The 18,544-nt window shown below is 44.7% G+C and overlaps 2 protein-coding genes across 2 annotated transcripts; both read left to right on the top strand.

Annotated features, from left to right (window-relative positions):
• Positions 1 to 1,727: 1,727 nt before the first annotated feature.
• On the top strand, positions 1,728 to 18,091 carry rhot2 (ras homolog family member T2). Its single transcript, XM_080541586.1, has 19 exons — positions 1,728 to 1,865; positions 3,078 to 3,136; positions 3,496 to 3,577; positions 3,700 to 3,743; positions 4,017 to 4,070; positions 4,319 to 4,371; positions 4,583 to 4,691; positions 4,796 to 4,897; positions 5,038 to 5,136; positions 5,372 to 5,480; positions 5,698 to 5,818; positions 6,993 to 7,077; positions 12,074 to 12,225; positions 12,359 to 12,459; positions 13,880 to 14,010; positions 14,262 to 14,342; positions 14,434 to 14,556; positions 15,315 to 15,520; positions 15,787 to 18,091. Exons 1-19 carry the CDS (start codon positions 1,829 to 1,831, stop codon positions 15,902 to 15,904), a joined length of 1,866 nt encoding a protein of 621 aa, XP_080397712.1. The 5' UTR covers positions 1,728 to 1,828; the 3' UTR covers positions 15,905 to 18,091.
• Positions 9,640 to 11,742, top strand: LOC308167425 (uncharacterized protein; the record flags this gene model as incomplete). Its single annotated transcript, XM_080541846.1, has 4 exons — positions 9,640 to 9,885; positions 10,212 to 10,355; positions 10,469 to 10,718; positions 10,859 to 11,742. 4 exons carry the CDS (start codon positions 9,640 to 9,642, stop codon positions 11,521 to 11,523), a joined length of 1,305 nt encoding a protein of 434 aa, XP_080397972.1. The 3' UTR covers positions 11,524 to 11,742.
• Positions 18,092 to 18,544: the final 453 nt, after the last annotated feature.

Genomic DNA, 18,544 nt, shown 5'->3' on the forward strand with positions numbered 1-18,544 from the left:
GATACACGAGTAGATGTTGAAGGCCGTTGCATTCTCTTAACTTGCAAGTACCGATAATAAACTTTCCGGTTTCGTTTTCGTGGCTTCAAAATAAAAGCATGAAGTAAAAGCTCACTGATGAGAAAATGATGGAATCACAATATTTTATAAATTAAGAAAAATAAAATACGCATGAAATAGAAACTGTACAACTTAAAAAAAGTAATTTACATCATTATACAATTTAAAATGTTTACTACCTTTCCACAAAAAGACTATTATATCAAGTGAGTTTCAACCATGAGCGGTGTCATACAAAGTGTTTTTGGCTTTTTACTGTTCAGAGTGTCACTTCTAAACTGCATAGGACATAACGCCTCCCTGCCTCCACCATCAGACCTCTGCAGCTCATCCAAAATGCTGCTGCCCGTCTGGTGTTCAACCTCCCCAAATGTTCTCATGTTTCCCCCTCCTTCGCACCCTGCACTGGCTCCCGATAGCAGCTTACATCAGATTCAAGACCCTGGTGCTTGCCTACCAGGCAGCAAAAGGGACAGCCCCTGCCTACCCGCAAGCAATGGTCACCCCCCCCAAACTTCAGCCCGTTCACTCCGCTCCTCCACCTCTGCTGGCCAACTGGCCCCACCACCTCTACGCCAACGCAGCAGTCACACTGCCCAGTCACGTCTCTTCACTACACTCGCTCCCCACTGGTGGAATGAGCTTCCCAGGGCTGTCAGAACTGCAGAGTCACTCCCCATCTTCTGTCGGAGACTGAAGACCCATCTCTTCAGGCTACACCTTAACTGCTCCGCCCCAGCACTGTGTCTCCTGAGACACCTGCTTCCCCCTCTCCTAAGATTTCTACTTCGCCCCATGTACTGTTTCTCCACTGTCTAAAGAAGAAAAAAAACGTTCTTCTTCTATCACGAGTCACGACGACTGCCAATGGCCCCTGGCCTGAGCTAGATTACTCTTCCTGCTACGACTGGTGAATTGATGATTCACTTGCTTAGTCAAATGTATTGATTGTAAGTTGCTTTGGAATAAGGCGTCTGCTAAATGCCAAAAATGTAAATGTAAATAATGGATTGTACATAAAATGATATTCCCAAGGCTAAACTTGGTCAGTAAATCAAGTCAGTTTCAACCATGAGCGGCGTCATACAAAGTGTTGTTGGCTTCGTTTTTTCACTCAACAGTTCAAAGTGCCACATCTAGATTGTGTAGGGAACACATGATGGACTAGTTCAATCAAGTTTAGTCTTGGAAGATTGTTTGTGTACACAGTCCATTAAATGTCCCCTATGCAGTCCGGCAGTTTTTCATCGGGGTAATTAGGACATTAGAATAATTAAAAACCCTTAAAAACACAAATAATACATTGAGAGGATTCACATAGTTAATTAGACAGAGTTGCATTTAATTTCTAGCTCCTTTATGCATGTACTATTTCTAAATTCTTAAACAAGTTGAACGTGGGCGCTTTTATTTTGAAGAAATCGTAATTTTGTCTTAACCTGGAGTCTCGCTGGTTAAAGTGGACTTTACACACATTTTGGTTGAAATGAAAATGTCAAATAAAAAAATCTACACACAACCTCATGAACTACATACACCAGAATGCCTTGCGAGAGAAATACGACATGTTTGCGAATCCACCCGAGGAAGGTGGGCGGAGCTCCACTGCTGTCGTTCACTGAACAGCTCCGGCTAGCTAACGGCTAACGTCAGTGGAATGGGTTACACAAATCAATAAAACTTGCATTTTTAAAAATAATTTTAACAGAAAGTTAAACCCCCATATAAGATAATTCTGACCGCATTCGTCGGAAGAGGGGAGCGAAACATGAAACGAGATGTCAGGATACTGTTGTTGGGGGAACGTAAGTCAACGCTGTTGGTAACTGACTCCCCGTTTAGCGGAGCTAGCTGACGTTAGCGGGGCTAAAGTTACTATAGTCTAAGCTAGCTACCTTTATTGGTACTTTATTTAACTTTGTTGGAGAGTGGGATGCAGTTTGATAAGCACGTTATTAGGAAAAGACATCGTGATAAATGTGATTTTAATTTAGACATCAATGGGCAAGACTGCGGCACCCAAACATTCCATCACTAATCAGTTAACTAGCTAACTTCAACTGCCAGAAGAGTTGACAGCAGCTCGTGACGTTAGAATGATACGGTTCTATCTCCATTTCTGTCAAAATTGAGTTTTGTTTTTTTTACATAATCTGATCCATTAGGTGTTTATTAATGCCTGTGTGGTGTTATTCTTTTAAAATGTTGACATTTTTGAGTTAGTAATTCATAAAATACAAAGGTTCCATCTCACAGAACATAATGGAATGTAAAAACTTTGACGCTCAATATCTCTGAACTGCCCTAAACGGAGATAGAACCTTCTCATTCTAAACGGAGATAGAACCTTCTCATTCTAAACGGAGATAGAACCTTCTCATTCTAAACGGAGATAGAACCTTATCATTCTAAGCTCACGCAGTGATACAACAGTGCTCAGGGTATAAATAACAAGTATTATCAGGGCGTAGTACTGTCTGGGGCTAACCAAATTAAGAAATATATATGCATTGTCAGAAGGGAATTTCGGTTGTAGGCCTAGATACATCTCTGTCATGTCAAAGTTCACCTGTCCTCTGAAACAAACCTTGATAACAGTGTACTCAGACTTGGTAGTGTGATACAGGCAATGGTGTAGATCACCTTTCCTGCTAGGACCTAGGTCAATGCCATTTGCATTAGGGTTTATTTATCCACCTATTCGATCCATAGTGTTCAGGGTTTACCCACATGTTTTTAGTTGCCACTACACTCGAGTAGACTAGAGTATAGGTAAGCCGAAGTATTAGAACCATTTAATCCAGCTCTGTCTGCCTGTGTGCTGGCCTGCTTGGCTGGGAAAAGGGATCTGTTTACCTGGCTGAGGGCTTGACCTCAAAACCAAGGTGAACTGTGTGTTTTTTTAACCTGTACTGTGAGTCCTGAAGTCCACTCCTCTGTGCTACCTGCCTTTCCTTTTCAATGACCCCCTCATTTTCAATGACCCCCCTCCTCCTTTTTCTTCTCTCTGTTCACAGCCAAAGTGGGGAAGACCTCACTCATCATGTCCTTGGTTGGGGAGGAGTTTCCTGAACATGTAAGTGTCTAAAAGACAACATGCTTTTTAGTCCAGTGTTCAATTTCTCTGGCGCTGGTCTGTGGGGTGTTTCTGACTGGTCCCTGAGATGGTCAGCTGGCACAGTATACTATTTAATGGGAGTGGTCCACGAAAGAAGAAGTACCATAACTTGTCGGTCCCAAGGACACAACAGGTAGTGAAAAACACTACTTTAGTGTCTCAGAGATCAGCAACGCTAGTTTGGGTATAGATGGACAAACAATGATGTGAAACTGCTGTGGGTAATGGAAGAATGAACTGGGGAAACAGTGGGAATGAAACCATGGATGGTACACCAGAGTGTGACCTGCGTCATCTCTCCCCCCACCCCCCCTCAGGTGCCCCTCCGAGCGGAGGAGATCACCATCCCTGCTGATGTCACCCCAGAGAAGGTTCCCACACACATAGTCGACTACTCAGGTGAGGAGCTGTGACTCTGGTCACCCACACACACACACACACACACATACACCACAGTTGACAACTCGGGTAAGGCAACACAGGCCTAATGAATTGAGTGAGTTACTGCTCTGACCCAACAGAAACTGAGCAGACAGATGAGGTCCTGAGAGAGGAGATTGTCAAGGTAAGGCTTGCCCTAGAGCCTGATATACAGAATGTCTTTATGTCTTCCGGCTAGTACCATCCTGTGTCGTTCCACCTCTGTCCCTAGGCTGAACAGCAGATAGGAGAGAATTTACATACATTCACCTAACACTTTATTAGGAACACCTGTACACATTCTCATTCATTCAGGTGGTGTATTGGTGTGGGGAATGTTTTTGGGGTTTTGTGTGTGTGTGTGTGTTTCATGTGATGGTAAAGTCCTTGCCAACCATGACCTCTTGAACCCATGCAGGCAAATGTGGTGTGTGTGGTGTATGATGTCACCCAAGAAGAAACAATAGACAAGGTGCTGTAACAGTCTCTCTATATATATCTATGTCTATATCTCTCTCTCTCACACGCACACATACAATCACCCACATAAGCACTTGGCCTGCTTTAACTAATAGTTGCAACATATGGGACCAGCAATATGATCAAAGACAGCTGTTGTTGGTATAATATACCAACAACAGCTGTCTTTGATCATATTGCTGGTGGTTGAGCTCTGTCGTACAACCACATTTTAATAATCTAATTTTACTGCTCTTGCAGATCAGAACCAAGTGGATTCCCCTGGTGAATGGCCAAGCAGAGAAGGGGAACAAGTATGTAGTGTGTGTGTGTGTGTGTGTGTGTGTGTGTGAGTGTGAGTGTGAGAGAGAGAGAGAGAGAGTGTGTGTGTGTGTGTGTGTGTGTGTGTGTGTGTGTGTGTGTGTGTGTGTGTGAGCCCGCCCAGGGAGGGGAGTGTACCAGCAGCATGCCTAGCAGACCTTACTGTGTGGGGATTATAATCCTTCCATCCATATGATGTCGCAGGGTACCTATCATACTTGTAGGGAACAAGTCGGACCTGCGCTCTGGGAGCACCATGGACACCATCCTACCAATCATGAACCAGTTCTCTGAGATTGAGACGTGTGTAGAGGTGAGTAGGAAAGCTTCTACTCCTCTTCAACTCAATAATTAATGCAACTATTTTAGTGGTTTATATATCGTAATTACTGTCTGTTATTCTTTGGCTTCATCCAGTGTTCTGCCAAGAACCTGAAGAACATCTCAGAACTGTTCTACTATGCCCAGAAGGCCGTGCTACACCCCACTGCCCCGCTCTACGACCCCGAAGACAAACAGGTTTGGGGCATGGGGGGATGATTTGTGGATGATGTGTATTCGTGCAGTATGTCACATATTTGGCCTTGGTTTGATGGCTTGTTGTTGGAGTCCTAACACCATATCTGTGTCTGTCTTGTTCCGTCATGTGATTGGTCCAGCTGAAGCCCATGTGTGTGCGAGCGCTGAGCCGGATTTTCAACATCTCAGACCAGGACAATGACCGTATCCTCAGTGACGCTGAACTGAACTGCTTCCAGGTGAGGGGTCAAATAACACCCATTCATTCGTCTATCCGTCCGTCCGTCCGTCCATCCTTCCATCCATCCCACCCATCATGCATTTCCCATCCATCTTTTCATTTACAAAGTTACTTGTACAAAAGTTTCTTGTGTGAAACGGACCATTAAAACAGCTGAAGATTTAGCTTTATGTGTGTGTGTGTGTGTGTGTGCATGTGTGCGTGCGCATTTCTGTTTCTGTGCGTCTCCACAGAAAGCGTGCTTCGGCAACCCCCTGGCCCCCCAGGCTCTAGAGGACGTGAAGACAGTCGTGTGGAAGAACACCACTGACGGGGTGCAGGACAACGGCCTCACGCTCAATGGTGAGGAACAGAAGACCAGACTTAGATCAGGGGGGGGTTAGGGCTCAGCTCTCTGTGTTGCAGTCCAATTCTTGGCTTTAGTCTGTAGGAAACATGTCATTCAACCTTTGTTGAACCAGGAACTCGCATGGAAGTCAAGGAAACTATTTGGCAAGACCTGGTATGCTGCTAAGTGGCTTAGTTAATGCCACAGGTTTGTCTCCTCCTCGCCCTGCAGGCTTCCTGTTCCTCAACACGCTGTTTATCCAGAGAGGGAGACACGAGACCACCTGGAGCATTCTCCGCAAGTTTGGCTACGATGACACGCTGGGGCTCACAGACGACTACCTACACCCCCAGTATGTATGACTATACACTATCTATACCACCAGTATGTATGACTATACACTATCTATACCACCAGTATGTATGACTAGACACTATCTATACCCCTAGTATGTATGACTAGACACTATCTATACCCCTAGTATGTATGACTATACACTATCTATACCACCAGTATGTATGACTATACACTATCTATACCCCTAGTATGTATGACTATACACTATCTATACCCCCAGTATGTATGACTAGACACTATCTATACCACCAGTATGTATGACTATACACTATCTATACCACCAGTATGTATGACTATACACTATCTATAGCCATAGTATGTTTGTAGTATACTACAGCCAGACAGATACAGGATTTTTGGGTCCGATATCGATGAAGATTTTTGGGGGATAACATTCACTGATAACAGATATATCTGCCAATATATATTTTTAAAAATGAGTTCCTTTTAAGCACTTACTTTTTAAAAGTAAGCAATGGCAAAAAGATGCTCTTAATGCAAAAATCCACATCCCAATAATGACCTGAAATGATCTATGTTGTGTTTTATGTTACTCTGTTGTGATGTATGTTGTGTTTACAGTTACAGGTACTATGCCAAATGAGAATTGAACATGTTTAGTACTCTGCATAATGATATCAGTGGTTTGCTGTTAACTTGTTGTGCTAACTTGTTGTGACAGTTTGATTAAATAATTTGTTTTGTTATGCTCAGTATATTTCATTTACAAATACATATTTAAAAATGCAGCGTGAAAAGCATTCTTAAAACATAAGAGTTGCCAACCATTGTCATTTCCTCTAATGCTTTAATCCAACCCTCCACCTCCCCAAGACAAACGGTAAAGTGGTAAATTCCGCTCTCTTCATGAGAGTAAACAAACCCGTGTAGTGCAGTCCATGCTGATAATGTTAATGCTGATAAGCTGCTTATGACAACATTTAGCTAGAACATATGACTCTGAAATTCATGGATACCAGCTAGCCATATTAACTGGTGAAATTAATTATTGGTAAATAATAGCCTATACCCACAGTCCTGTCTTGTGTGTGTGTGTGTGTGTGTGTGTGTGTGTGTGTGTGTGTGTGTGTGTGTGTGTGTGCGTGTGCGTGTGCGTGTGTACGGTATGCCCAGGTATTAACATGGTTGTTTGTTGTGTGTGTTTCCAGGTTACGTGTTCCTGCTGGCTGTACGACAGAGCTCAACCACTTGGGTCACCAGTTCCTCCAGAAACTCTTTGACAAATATGACGAGGTGATTGACAGCTCCAACTTGTGTGTGTGTGTGTGTGTGTGTGTGTGTGTGTGTGTGTGCGTGTGCGCACATGCGTGTTTGTAACCTGCTTAAGAGTCAGTTATTTATATGTATATAACAGTCATATACTGTACATATAAATAACAGGTATGTAGTATGCTGTTGAATATGTGTTGTGAAGACCTAACAGGGTTCGACAGTAACGCTTGCCCGGAGCAAGTAAAACATTTGCCGGGTTTGTTTGCGCGAGCCCGACGATGCTGCTAGATCCTGGATATTTTTACCTGTGTGCAGGAAGAACAACAGACGGCGCAGGCGCCAGACCAGACTAGATGATCGTGGCGTGAAGATATTATTAACAGGGTTTCCGCGGATCCTTAAAAAGTCTTAAAAAGTCTTAAATTCATGTATATAAAATTAATGCCTTAAAATGTCTTAAATTCATTACAAATGTCTTAAACTGGTCTTAAATACTTTACCCAAACGTCTTAAAATTGTCGGGGCAGGACTATTTAATTTTACTTTTTCTCGCGGCATTTTTCTATTGAGCAAACGTTTAATTTCATTGAGTAGCGCGCAGACTCCTCCCCCTTGCGTTCCTTTGGTTATAGTCAGCTGCAGTGCTTGCTACCTAGCATTAGCCAGTCTGCGAGATGGGGAAGTGCAAGTTCAACGAGAGGTGGCTTGACGACAGAAGATTTTGCGATTGGCTTAAGTCCACCGGCTACCCAGAAGAAGCAAGATGCACTGTGTGTAGGAAAACATTCAAACTCGGCACCATGGGCATTAAGGCGGTTGAGAGCCACCTAAAAAGCGAGAGGCATAAAACGGCTGCTAAAGGCCAACAGCAGACGCCAGGAATCTCCCAGTTCTGCGTGTCTGCCCCGGGCTCAGCGCCCCAGACAACGGCTGCCGCTGCTAGCAGCACTGCTAGCGATCTCAGAGCAACGTTTGGTGGAACACCTACACTGAAATCGGAGATTGTGTGGGTTCTCAATACAGTGGTAAAGCACCAGTCCTACTCCTCCAACGAGGGGATTGGAGATATCTTTCGGATTATGTTTCCCGACTCCCAAATCGCCACTACATTTGCTTGTGGAAAGGACAAGGCGTCATACATAATACGTTTCGGATTAGCTCCTTACGTCAGAAACGAGCTGATCGCGAATGTGAACGAGTCAGTTTTTGTTCTAATGTTTGACGAGAGTTTGAATCATGCCACAAAAAACAAGCAACTCGACGTGCACGTGCGGTATTGGGTCGGCGATCAAGTGGAGTCGCGTTACCTGGGCTCGCAGTTCATGGGACACGCTAAAGCTCAAGATTTACTGCAACACTTCAAGGTAAGTGCATTTTGTCAATGACAAAGTATTAGCTTTACATTAATTTTGGCAGATACTGGCAATGTCATGTAGATTCAGTATAATAGTAGGCGTACCATAGGGAATGATGCGGTGTAGTCTAGTCATTTCCACGTTATAGAGAGCCACAGAGAGGGAGAGGGGACGCGGGAGCGGGCGGGGGGATGGTGGGGAGAGAGAGTATCTAAGGGCGTAGGGAGAGGGAGTAGATGGATGAGTTATAGTTTGTTAACTGAGGATGTGTGCAGACAGAATGTTAAAGTACATTGAACCATTGGCAATCATGCTATTATTATTGTTATTATAGTCATCATTATCATCATCATTTATTATTATTGTTATTATTCTCATCATATTCATGTCATTCTCAGGAGTGTGTGGAGAGACTGAACCTGAGGAACATGGTGTCCATCTCCATGGATGGACCCAATGTTAACTGGAAGTTTCTGGAGCTTCTACAGCAAGAGCATGCTGAGCAGTATGGTGGTGCCCAGCTGGTTGTTGTGGGTAGCTGTGGGCTCCATACCCTACACAACGCATTCAAGTGTGGATTCTCCATGTGGCAACTGGAGAAGGTAAGATGATTATAACTATGAGAAGTAATCTTTCATTTGTCCCACAAGGCAAATTGGAATATTACAGCAAGTGGACACTTGACAGGATTTAAAGAGAGCATGAATTTACAGATGTTTCATACTATTAACTCCTAAGTTATTTTTCTAAGGGTTTATGCAATCAAAAGTGTCTGCACACATTATGTGTACAGTTCAGTCATTCTGTCAGTTTAGTTCTGGTATGTGTCTGTGTGTGTGTGGTCTACTGGGGAGCGCTGCTGGTTGAGCAGTCTGATAGGGCAGTGAGGAAGGACCTGCAGTATTGCTCCCTTACACACTTTGTGTCATTCCCCATGAGAGATGATGGCTAATTCAGCATTCTCCTCTCTCCCACCAAGGTGTTGAGAGCAATGCACTTTGTTTTCCACAATACACCAGCGAGGAGGGATGACTTCATTGCCCTCACCAAATCCTCAGTCTTCCCATTACCATTCTGTGGCCATCGGTGGATTGAGAACCTGCCAGTTGTGGAGAGGGCTATAGGGGTAATTAAAATCTTGATTTATATAGCACCTTTCTAAACAAAGTTACAAGGTGCTGCACAATGTATGATAAAATAGACATGCATGATAAAATAATACATACACATGGTGGAATTAAAGGTATGGCCATCACTGGTGAAGTATGTGGATGCAGTGAAGACAAAAAAGTTGCCAAACCCTGGGACAGCGTCATTTGACACCATCGAAGCAGCCCAGGGAGATCCGCTCATCTTGCCCAAGCTACAGTTCTTCATGGCCATCTCAAGGACCTTCACTCCCTTTCTCACAAAGTACCAGACTGACACACCAGTCATGCCATTCCTTGGCAAAGATTTGGCTGACTTGTCCAAGGTAATCAAATTAATAATGAACAATCAACAACAAAAGCAAAACAAGTTGAGTGTGTGTGGGCATGCTGAATGTGTGTGTGAGCAGGGAGAAATGGCAGATGCTACTGGGTGGCTTGATTAATTAAACTCGTCCTTAGTCAATACATAAAATTACTGAAAGATTATGTTTTGGCTAAGTAAAGGTTACTTATCATACTGTTATTGATATATTGCATATGTGATATGATATTATTTTAAATAACTATATAGAAATGCATTTCATGGTTAATGTGGTTATCAAAGGTACTTGCTTTACAATCATCATGCATTTTCTTGTTACCCTTTCAGAGTGTGCTGAGGCGTTTCGTCAAGAGGGAGCATCTCAATGACATCACTCCACTGCAGCTGGTCAGGCTGGATGTCGCTGATCAGAAGAGCTGGGTCAACCCGAAGGAAGCCGACATAGGCCTGGGTGCTGAGGCAGCCCTCAAGGTAATTTAGATGTATTACTTAACTTTATATCAAATGATGGTCCATATACAGGCAGGAGAGAATACTGTGTTAGGCCATTCAGTTGTATTTAAAACACATTACCCATCTGTCAGGACCTCCAGAGAAAGGGGACCGTAGGGGAGCTCACTGCCCTAGAGTTTAGGAAGGACTGCATGACGGGTATGTCAAATATCCTAAAGAAAGTCCAGGACAGGAGCCCCCTGAAGTACCCCATCGTGAGACAGATGGCATGTCTGGACCCCACAGTCATGTACGCCAACCCAGACGGATGCCAGGGAAGAATGAAAAGTCTAGTGCAGAAGTTACTGCAAGACAAGCAGTTGTCTGGAGGTGTCTCTGCTGGTATGAATAGTTAATAGAAAAGCTGGAAATGTTGTCCCTGATTATTAGCCAATGGACAATTGGACATAAGCCTGTCTGCTAATCAGGATTAATCATGTAAATAATATTTCACATATTTCCTTTCATCTGTTTTGTTATAGGTGATGTGATTATCCAACAGTTTGGGAACTTCCTGTCTGTTGAGGCTAAAAACGAGCACTTCCTGTCCTTCCGGCCCATGGAAACCAGGCTTGACGTGTTCCTGCATGGCTACCTCAGCCAACCCTACCCTGAGCTCTGGGGTTTCTGTCAGAAGCTTCTTCTCCTATCCCATGGGCAGGCGACAGTCGAGAGAGGCTTCTCCATTAACAAGGAGGTGGAGACCGTTAACATTCAGGAGGACACTGTCATTGCCCAGAGACTGGTCTGTGACTATGTTGCAGTTTGTGGGGGGGTTGCCAATGTCCCTCTCACCAAGGAGCTGCTAACTTCGGTGGGATCAGCAAGGTCAAAGTACAGAGAACACCTAGACCTGGAGAAGAGGAAGAGGCAAAGCGCTGCACAAGGGCAGAAAAGAAAAGCAGCAGAAGAGCACATCATCGAGCTGAAAAGGAAGAAGCAAACTCTTCTAGTGGTATCTGATTCTCTGGAGAAGGATGCAGACAAGTTTGCTGAGCAAGCTGAGGGGAAGTCCGGCACCTTGATGGCTCAGCTCATCACAAAGTCTAACGTCCTCAGGAAGAGATACAAAGAAAAAATGTGTGATTTGAAAAAAATAGAGGCAGAACTGGAGAGTAAGGCCACAGAATTGAGGCTCATGCCGTGAGTGTGTTAAGTAGATGGGGTTTTTTTGTTAGATGTTTCCGACCAACTAATTGCACTTTTAATTTAATTAAGTTATTGAACCAGAGCTTTTATGTTCAATAAACAAAACAAGTAAACTTGAATGAGTCTCATTGATTGACATGCTATGCTTGTATTGTAGTACAGTGGAATCCCCTAACCATCGCATATATATATTTTTTCGGTCTTAAATTCCATTTAAAGTGGCATTAAAAAGGTCTTAAAAAGTCTTAAATTGAACTTGCTGAAACCTGCAGAAACCCTGATTAAAGCATATGCACCTGTCGATCACCCGTCGCATCGCGTACGCTTTAATAATATCTTCACGCCACGATCATCTAGTCTGGTCTGGCACCTGCACCATCTGTTGTTCTTCCTGCACACAGGTAAAAATATCCAGGATCTAGCGGTGTCGTCGGGCTCGCGCAAACAAACCCGGCGAATGTTTTACTTGCTCCGGGCAAGCGGGCAAGCGTTACTGTCGAACCCTGCCTAACCTGTATATATGGTGTATTATTCTACCCCTCCACCAGGATAAGGATTCGGCCCTGTCCCCTGCGGAGCTCACGAACCTGTTCAGTGTGTTTCCCTACATGCCACATACATGGGGCGCTGAGGTGTACACGGCGGTCCCAACCACGGACGACGGATACATCTCGTTCCATGGATACATGTGTCAGTGGATGTGAGTGGTGGTCCCGGTGCATGCAGACCAGCATGTATCTCTGTGTGAGGATGTGTAGATAGACACTGATTCTGATCCCCAGTCTGTAGTGTGTTCCATGTTGACGAGTGTGTCTTGCCCTCCACACACTCAGGCTCTCAGCGTACATTGACGTCCATCACTGCCTTGAGTACCTGGGTTACCTGGGCTATCCCATCATCACAGAGCAGGACTCCCAGACCGCAGCCATCACAGGTGTGTGTGTGTGTGTGTGTGGAGAAGGGGGGTGTGCACGCATTATGACGGAAGACTTTAGAAGATTAGCAGTACCCTCTGTAGGAAGGTAGGGATACGTTACCTAGAACCTGTAATCCTTGTCCCATAGTAAACCTGATTGGCTGCACAGGATTCTCTAACCTGGTCCACTATAGCGAGGCCATACAGACTTACACATGTGTACAGTCAGGAATGACGCTAGAAAGTCAACTTGGAAATGTAAACATTTCAGAGCAAATGAAACTGATATTTTGTAATGATAGCCAAAAAACTTAAATCAAACAATTACTATGGGGTCAAACTAGACATTCTCATCTTTAATTCAACGTTTTTCAGATTGGGTTCACTATTTTAAAAGTTAGTTCACATTTTTTAAACATACATGTTCCAGGGCTCCAAAAGTATTTCAGCCTCATACTGGCTTCCTTGACTTTCATTGACGTTGCTTTGGTCCTCATGTTGACAGATACCAATAGCAGACTTCAAAGGTAAATGCAAAGCCTAGAATCAATGCTACACATTGACAGTTCTGTTATGCTTGCCCAAATCATGTGATGGAACACACCTGACTAACCAGTGTTAGAGTATGGAGCTAAAAGAAGACAATGCAATTTTCCAATGGTATTATGTTCATCAGTTACTTCTGTGTTTTAGACAGTATTTTAGTGCATTTTGACATAAATAAACAAACCTGAGTCAGTTTTGATAATGCAAACCACCTTGTTTAAACATCCTGGGGAGAACCCTGAAACCACTACTAACCTCTCATTGAATCCTAATGAGGTGGTGTGTGTGTGTGTGTGTGTGTGTGTTCGTGTGTGTTCGTGTGTGTTCGTGTTCGTGTGTTCATCCCTGTGCGCGTGCATCTCACAGTAGCAGGATTAGAGCCAGTGACGTAACACTAATAATCTCACACATACTCAGCCCGTCCTGCCCCATCCCCTCCCCGTCCTGCCCTGCCGCAGAGGTGAGCTGGTTTAGCTGACCCGGTCTAAATATGGAGGAGAGCCTAAAGCTGCCATGATGGACTGTACAGTAAACACCCTCCCCAGGAGACAGACTCGCCTTGGACCTCTGTCTGCATACCCAAAGTAGCATTCACTGCAGACACCACTCACCCCCACGCAGTAGTTGTCTCGTTTTCTTCCAACAGTTGTTTACGGAAGCTAACTAGTTACCTAGATGTTTGCAATGGTGACAAGCCAGTAATTCAGTTTTGAACATCCACATCCCATCTACTTATGACGGCTTAAATACCATTGACTGTTTGACGGACTCTGGAGTGTGGAGCGTGTGGAGCACCCTGAGTCTGTCAAGATGGAATACTATTAAACAAATTAATCGATGTTGGCCTGGTGTGTGCGCGTGTGCGTGTGCGTGTGCGTGTGTGTGTGTACAGTGACACGAGAGAAGGAGGTAGACCAGGAGAAGGGTCAGACTCAGCGGTCAGTGTTTCTCTGCAAGGTGATTGGTCCGCGAGGGACGGGGAAATCGGCCTTCCTGCAAGCCTTCCTGGGCCGGAATGTAGTGGTATGACACACACACACACACACACACACACACACACACACACACCTTCCCTACACTATACTACATATCCGTCTGCCATCTCACTTTTATGTTTACTGAAAATAGCCTACAGAAAGAAACAAACTGCCTAGTATGCCTTCCCTTCAAATAAACTAGCTTCACAGTATGACCAAGCAGCTCTCTCTTCATGAAGGTTTGTGTGTGTGTGTGTGTGTGTGTGTGTGTGTGTGTGTGTGTGTGTGTGTGTTCAGAGAGAGGAGAGTTCCAGTGGTGCCTTGTCTTTCCACACCATCAACACAGTCCAAGTCAGCAACCAGGAGAAGTACCTCATCGTGAGTACTTGACCTTACTGTGACCTTTACTGTCACCCTCGACCCTTGTGGAGTCTCACCCCCCTCTCTGTTCTGTCCTCTACTCCGGCAGCTGTACGAGGTCGACGTGGAAAAAGGGTTCCTGAAGTCGTCAGACGCGTCATGTGACGTAGCTTGCCTCATGTACGACGCCAGCGACCCTAACTCCTTCAACTATTGTGCCAGTATCTACAAGGTTGGTAGTACACACACATTGTAGGGACAGTATGTTTCGGGTTGGGGGAATCTTCCACAGTTGCCTAATACAGTCAAAGTAATCTTCAAATCATATTATATCGCATACAGTTGTAATTGACATAGTGAAATGTTTCGGGATCAACAGCGGTGGTTAGTTGAGCAGTCTTATGGCCTGTGAGTAGAAACTATTCCGGAGCCTGTTGGTCCGGCTCTGGATGCTCCGGGACCTTTTGCCAGAAGGCAGCAGAGAGAACAGGGTGTGGCTCAGGTCCCTGATGATCTTCCCAGCCTTCCTCTTGCACCTCTCAGAGTAGAGGCCCTGATTGGCTGGTCTTAACCAATGACCAATGACGGTGGTGCTAGCATGTTATTATATGGTGGGCAAGAACATGATGCATAAGGCAGTGACTAACCACTGATGACTGGGACATGGAAAGCACATGGCAGAGGCAGTTCTAGCTGAAATACGTATTTCTTTTTAATGACCACATAACATGCGTCACACACACATTAGCAGGTTCTCAGACGTTAGGGGGGTGTTGATTAGTGTAGGTGTTAGTGACGCATTCAGTAGTCACAGTGTTCGGCAGGCGTTCAGTGTCAAATTTGTCAAATGTATCTTCTTTTTTGAACGTGACGCAGGTGCCCTGCTATAGTGTTCTACACTACCCCTCCCTCTCTCTCTCTCTCTCTCTCTACACTACTCAATCTCTCCTCCTTATCCCTTTCTCTCTCTCTCTCTCTCTCTCTCCTTAGCAACACTACATGGAGAGCAGTATCCCGTGTGTGTTGGTAGCGTCAAAGGCGGACTTGGCGGAGGTGAAGCAGCTCCATGGCATGACCCCCGCTGAGTTCTGCTACAAACACCGTCTGCCACCGCCCCTCCCCTTCTCAAGCTACACCCTTGACTCCGCCTCCTCCAGGAACGTCTACGACAAGCTGGCCTGGGCCGCCATGTTCCCGTATGTAATTCACACATACTCGACACATGCACACAACGCACACACAATCAGCAGTACTAGTACTGGTAGTGCTTTATCAATGGAAGATGTACAGGAAGGGGATATCAGGGGGAGGCTGGAGGAGGCAGCCTCCAGGCATGGATTCCATGCATTGCAATGAGCCCTTCCTCCGATTTCCTCCTCCCCCGAGGAGCTACTATATGAGCATGTCCCTGTCTGTTGTCTCATATATGTGTTGATTGGCATCTTCTCTGTCCCTCCCCCAGACACCTAAACGGTTCAGACATGAGCCACACGTCCTTCTGGCTCAGGGTGACGCTAGGAGCCGCCGTGGTCACCGTCCTCGGCTTCGCCCTCTACAGAGCCTTCGCCAGGCAGAAATGACCAAGGACATAACCACAGACAGACACCACCGACTGTCCGCCACAGACGATCGCTTGTCTGTCCACAGACGGCCGCGAGACTGACCACAGACGGACCTGACGGCTAGTCTTGTCTCTGTCCGTCAGTCCTACCTGCAGACCAGCCTTCTAGACCAACCCATCAGACCCACTCCAGACCAACCTGTCAGTCTGTTTGTCGACACACGTTATAGAATACCAAGACTTTATTTATACCCAACGTCTCCTGTCCCTCTCCCTCTCTCCGCTCTGGTCTTCAAGACCCTTTCCCACGGATACTCTATGATAATACCAATCAAATGGAGGTAAACAACCATGCTTTCTCTCTCTCTCTCTCTCTCTCTCTCTCTCTCTCTCTCTCTCTCTCTCTCTCTCTCTCTCTCCATCTTACAGCCAGGCAGAGGAGGGAGAAAAGAATAAGGGAACGAAAAAAGGAAAAAGGAGGCGGAAGAGGTCTCTCTCTCTCTCTCTCTCTCTCTCTCTCTCTCTCTCTCTCTCTCTCTCTCCATCTTACAGCCAGGCAGAGGAGGGAGAAAAGAATAAGGGAACGAAAAAAGGAAAAAGGAGGAGGAAGAGGTCTCTCTCTCTCTCTCTCTCTCTCTCTCTCTCTCTCTCTCTCTCTCTCTCTCTCTCTCTCTCTCTCTCCAACCAGGCTAATGAGGGGTTAACCTCCCCGAGCAGCGCATCCATACTATGATTACTTCTACTATTGCTGATGCATGGGTGCTTTATCAAGGGAGAATATACAGAGAAAAACGGTCTTTCAATCCCCAAGACGGTTCCCACACGTATTCACAAGGTGTTCAGGAGGAGAATAGATACGGTAAATAGTTCTTGTTTCTTGTTTGTTTAGTTGTTGTTTTTTAAATATACAGTCTTTTCTAAGGAAAAAATCCAATAGAAGAAAGCCAAATTGTAATCCGGGAACATATCAAATGTAAGACCTTGTTAGTAGCAGTCAATGGGGACGCACAGAGCAGTCCAAATGGAGGGGGGGGGGGGGGTTGTCTTCGAGCTCTAGCAGCCACGGTGGACCCACTCAGCTGCACAGCCATGGTGTCTCCCAGGAACAGACACTCTGAGCGGGCACATCTTGCTCCCCTCCCAATGCCTCTCTTGGAGGTCCTCACCAAAACTGGAGCAACAACAATACAGACGGTCTTCCCTTCTCCCTGACCGCTCACCAAGCCACTGAGACAGACGCTCACGTCTGGTTTGCCAAATCCTGACGCTTCGCTGTAACTAGCTAGCAGTGATGTAACTAGCCAGCAGGCAGTACTTTAACGAGCTAGCAGACATGTAACTAGCTAGCAGACAGTACTCTAACTAGCTAGCAGTAATGTAACTAGCTAGCAGACAGGTAACTAGCTAGCAGACTGGTAACTAGCTAGCAGGCAGTACTGTAACTAACTAGCAGGCATGTAACTAGCTAGCAGGCAGTAGTCTACTGAAACAGATAGTTCTTCTATTTTAGATTCTGTGACATGAAGTAAATGAAGCAGGGGTGAGTTTCCCTAAGCTTAATAGCACTATGCTAAAAAGGTTTTAGGAAACTCACCCATGGTCATATAATTTAGGTTTATTTTCTTATTTAAAGAGGTTTGTCCTCAATGAACAGTAGTGGAGGCTTGCCAGATGAGATGAATTTGAGTAAATGTCTTGTTTTGTGCTTCTATGGAGTGAAGACTGATTCGTATGAAGGATGGGCCTGTAACATATTCATCCAACTCCAAACAAACCAGGAATTGTGAAATATCAATATCATTATATCAATATTAATTTATTATTAGAAACCAAATCCTGCCCCCATGCAAGTTAACCTGCAAATGGTCATTACAGGGATACATAAATACGTGTTTCTGACTCCCCTTCCCGTCATCTGACCTTACTTGCATTCACAACTTGTAATTTGAATTTTGGCCCTAAGTTTTATTTCAACTAAATTAGAACATGATTGTGTGTGCGTGTGTTGGTGCTTGGGTTAACTTGCATGTGTGAAAAGCTGTACATGGGCAGGTGTGTCAACTAATGTTTTGACTGTATAATTTTTATCTGCCCTGGTTTTCATTTCCCATTATTGACCAGTGGGTTATTTCAGTTGGGGACCTAGTATATACTTGCCACAGCCTAACCATCTATGACTGTTATTGTGGATCATATTGACTGAAAGTGTAAAGATCTTAAAGCGAGAAGCTTACTGAATAAAACACATTTTGAACTTGTTGTTTTTTTCCTGTGTGTGTGTGTGTGTGTGTGTGTGTGTGTGTGTGTGTGTGTGCGCACCCATTCAATTTCAGTTTTTAAATAAATAAATTATGATGTTTTCACTCCATACTTGCAGAGAAAGTAGTCTAGAAAGCGACCACGAGATGGGAGTAGTGAGTGAGAACAGCTATGACTATTAAGTCAGGCATTCAGGTTCTAAGGTTATTATTATTATAAAAAGCCATGGACTACACAAAGACCTACGGGTAAACGTAGCTATATTATAATATATTAGCACGAGCAATATACTTGAATTCGATATTCTCTAACGACACAAATGAAAAGGCAGATACAGTGGGGGAAATAAGTATTCAACACCTCAACATTTTTACATTTCCATTGCAACTATTCACAGGAA

This window comes from Nansenia antarctica (assembly GCF_963989245.1).
Source record: "Nansenia antarctica genome assembly, chromosome: 11".
NCBI lineage: Eukaryota > Metazoa > Chordata > Actinopteri > Argentiniformes > Microstomatidae > Nansenia > Nansenia antarctica.

What these genes read in the sequence shown, in the direction of transcription:
- rhot2 (XM_080541586.1), top strand. Translation starts at nt 1,829, where the DNA reads ATGAAACGAGATGTCAGGATACTGTTGTTGGGGGAAC. An exon ending in TCTTTGACAAATATGACGAG is followed by an intron (nt 7,078 to 12,073) that starts GTGATTGACAGC and finishes CCCCTCCACCAG; the next exon opens with GATAAGGATTCGGCCCTGTC. An exon ending in GCCTGGGCCGCCATGTTCCC is followed by an intron (nt 15,521 to 15,786) that starts GTATGTAATTCA and finishes TCCCTCCCCCAG; the next exon opens with ACACCTAAACGGTTCAGACA.